Genomic DNA, 2,740 nt, shown 5'->3' on the forward strand with positions numbered 1-2,740 from the left:
GGTTCACGACGTTTCAGACATGGCTAGACCAGCCACGAACATCATGGCCAACACGTCATTGCTAAGGACGTGATTCACCACCCCTATTCTTTGCCCAGAATACGGCCCGGTCCGTACTTAGAAGTATAGCTTGCAGCGGTAGCCCGATCTTTCAATAAGGATGTAAGATCTCGGTCTGAAAATTGACCCAACACCTGAAGTCTGCTTCCACTTGGATTCGAGATCACAGTCTTCTTCGAAAATATCATTTGCCCTCCACTGTTGATGAGTCGCTCTACCGGAGATCGGTGTATTATGTCCGCATCGAGAGCAATGCTAGAAGCCCTGCCCGCAGTGACCAGCGTTAGATCATCACCAGGCTGCGAATCCCTTAAAGCATAGATCCCTGGACAATGAGGCAGTCTAGCATCACAGATGTGATGAATGTTCCCCGTCCAGAGTGGTGGCGAAGTACCATTGTACTTGATGTGACCTGAAGAGGTCTCCGCATCGATCTGAATACCGGCTTCGGGACAATGGACATTCTCGAAATGCAGAGCCATTGGAACTATGTCGGGACTGCTTCTAAGGCTTGGATGTGCTACCAAGTCTATCCCCACTCCTCAAGGCGTGTGTGATTTCTTTCTCTTTTTTTGGGTCTCCTCCACAGTTGTCACAATTGCAGGAGACGTGAGAAATATGATTTCTTTCTCCAATAGCTCTTTATTTGTATTCTGGACCGTAGGATAATTGCGTCGAGACTCTATCGTACGACAGAGCTTTGATTAGCAGGAGTCAGCGGGGTTTTAAGTGTCAGTACGGAGTGGGGGAATAGAAGGAAGATCGATGAGAATCAAATTAGGAAGGTTCTCCGATCACGCCGACACATCACAAATAGTGCCTCGGCAGGTGATTCATCCATTTCTGGGTGATGTTGCCACGTGTTACCGAGGTGTCCTGGCAATTTCCGAGCACTCCATGACAGTGGGTTATTGTGATATTTTGTGTGCACAGTGAAATAAGCAAAAGTATGGGCTTGCAGGAGTTCATGGCGTCTGTGATGAATTGTCTCCATGTAAAATAGTATTCGTGCCCTTTAGGCTTAGTCCCCGGGCGTAATAAACTTTACTATTAAATTACTGGTACACACACACACACACACAATTTATTACGCCCGGCGGCAGAGCCGAAAGGGCAACTAATGCTAGTCTATTAATACATTTCTCAAAGATATGACCTAGTCTCCTTAAAGCCCATACAAAATGGATATCCTCTTCGTGACGCCCTTCTGCTCGCTTGCTACGTCTTTACGGGTTCTCGTGTGTTAGTATTGTTAGTATACTGTTACAGTGCTATAAATGATTCAAGCCCCTACTTTCTCTGGGTTCGACACCTCGAAGTACATTCTGCTCTTGCCTCGTCTTTATCCGCCATCCCCCCTGCTCTCCATCTCTCCACTGCCAGCACCGTCAAAGTAATCTAGGGAGGAGGATTATGTTCGAAACAGAAATCAAGAACCGGCACGTGCAGAACGTCAGTACGAGCCCCATGAAGACGCCCAAGAATCAGTCGGCTAAAGCGCGAACTGTGAAATGGCATGAGGTTCCCGAATGGCGGGTCGATAACCGGATCATCTGCAGCGGCTATCGACTAGCAAAAGGAGGCTATGTGGGAGCCTTCACCGGCCTGACTACCTTGCATAACGAGACTTTTAATGTGTATACCCACCTGATCGGGGCTCTACTCCTACCATTCATCGCCTTTGCCTTCATGTCGGTCTTTTCCGACCCTCGATTTCTCAACGTTTCGATAAGAGACTATGTCGTGTTCGGACTCTACTTTATGGTTGCGGAAGCTTGTTTAATTTTCAGCGCTGTGTACCACCTGATGAAAGATCACTCAGAGAAAGTTGCAGAGTTCTGGCATGGAATGGACCTGCTGGGTATCGTCATCGTGACGGCGGGCACATTTGCTTCGGCCATCTACTATATCTTCCTCTGTGAACCGAGATTGCAAAAAGTGCACTGGGCGATCGTCAGTCCTTGAGAGCCACTGCCGCCGCTCCCTCGATGTGCTGACATGACTCCTAGATCTTGACCTCGAGCACTGTCACTGCCGTTCTCATCTCCAACCCCGCGTTCAGAACGCTGCGCTGGCGGAGTGTGAGGGTGGGCGTCTACTTTGCGCTTGGCGCATCATCGTTCATACCGCTATTGCACGGAGTCCAGCGGTACGGACTCGGGTACATGCTGCAATACGCGGGAATGAAATGGTATCTGATAGAGCTGGTTCTCTACGGCGGGGGTACTGGTCTGTACGCGGTACGTATCGCAAGCTCACTGCCGCGTCTACCACTACCATGAAAGACAGATGATCTGACCCGCAGTGTGCAGTTCCGAATCCCAGAGCGCTTAGCACCGGGCAAATTTGATATCTGCGGGAGCTCGCACCAGATCTTTCATATCTTGATCGTGTGCGCCATGCCCGCACACATGACCGCCTTGATGCACGCTTTCACGGAGTGTCACACATTGGATTTGTGCAAGATCAAGGGCGCATATCGGGCAAACTGATGCTGCATTGACGGCCAGACTCATTGGGTTGCTGAGGAAGTGCGGCAGTGAAGGCAGAGTTCTTAGAGGGCGAGACAATACGGAATGGACCCGCAAGGGTGCACTAGAGCGTGTAACGCTCGGAGAGCCCTGACATAGGTTGTGAGAACTTTTTTCTGTTGTGATATGAGGCTCAACCAACTATCATG

At 49.7% G+C, this 2,740-nt stretch overlaps 1 protein-coding gene across 1 annotated transcript; it reads left to right on the forward strand.

Moving 5' to 3' along the window:
* Positions 1 to 1,527: 1,527 nt before the first annotated feature.
* On the forward strand, positions 1,528 to 2,534 carry A1O9_13144 (uncharacterized protein; the record flags this gene model as incomplete). Its single annotated transcript, XM_013397941.1, has 3 exons — positions 1,528 to 2,013; positions 2,070 to 2,300; positions 2,373 to 2,534. Coding segments are annotated over 3 exons (879 nt in total), but the record flags the coding sequence as incomplete, so codon positions are not given.
* Positions 2,535 to 2,740: the final 206 nt, after the last annotated feature.

This window comes from Exophiala aquamarina (genome assembly GCF_000709125.1).
Source record: "Exophiala aquamarina CBS 119918 chromosome Unknown aczIA-supercont1.89, whole genome shotgun sequence".
NCBI classification, from domain to species: Eukaryota; Fungi; Ascomycota; class Eurotiomycetes; order Chaetothyriales; family Herpotrichiellaceae; genus Exophiala; species Exophiala aquamarina.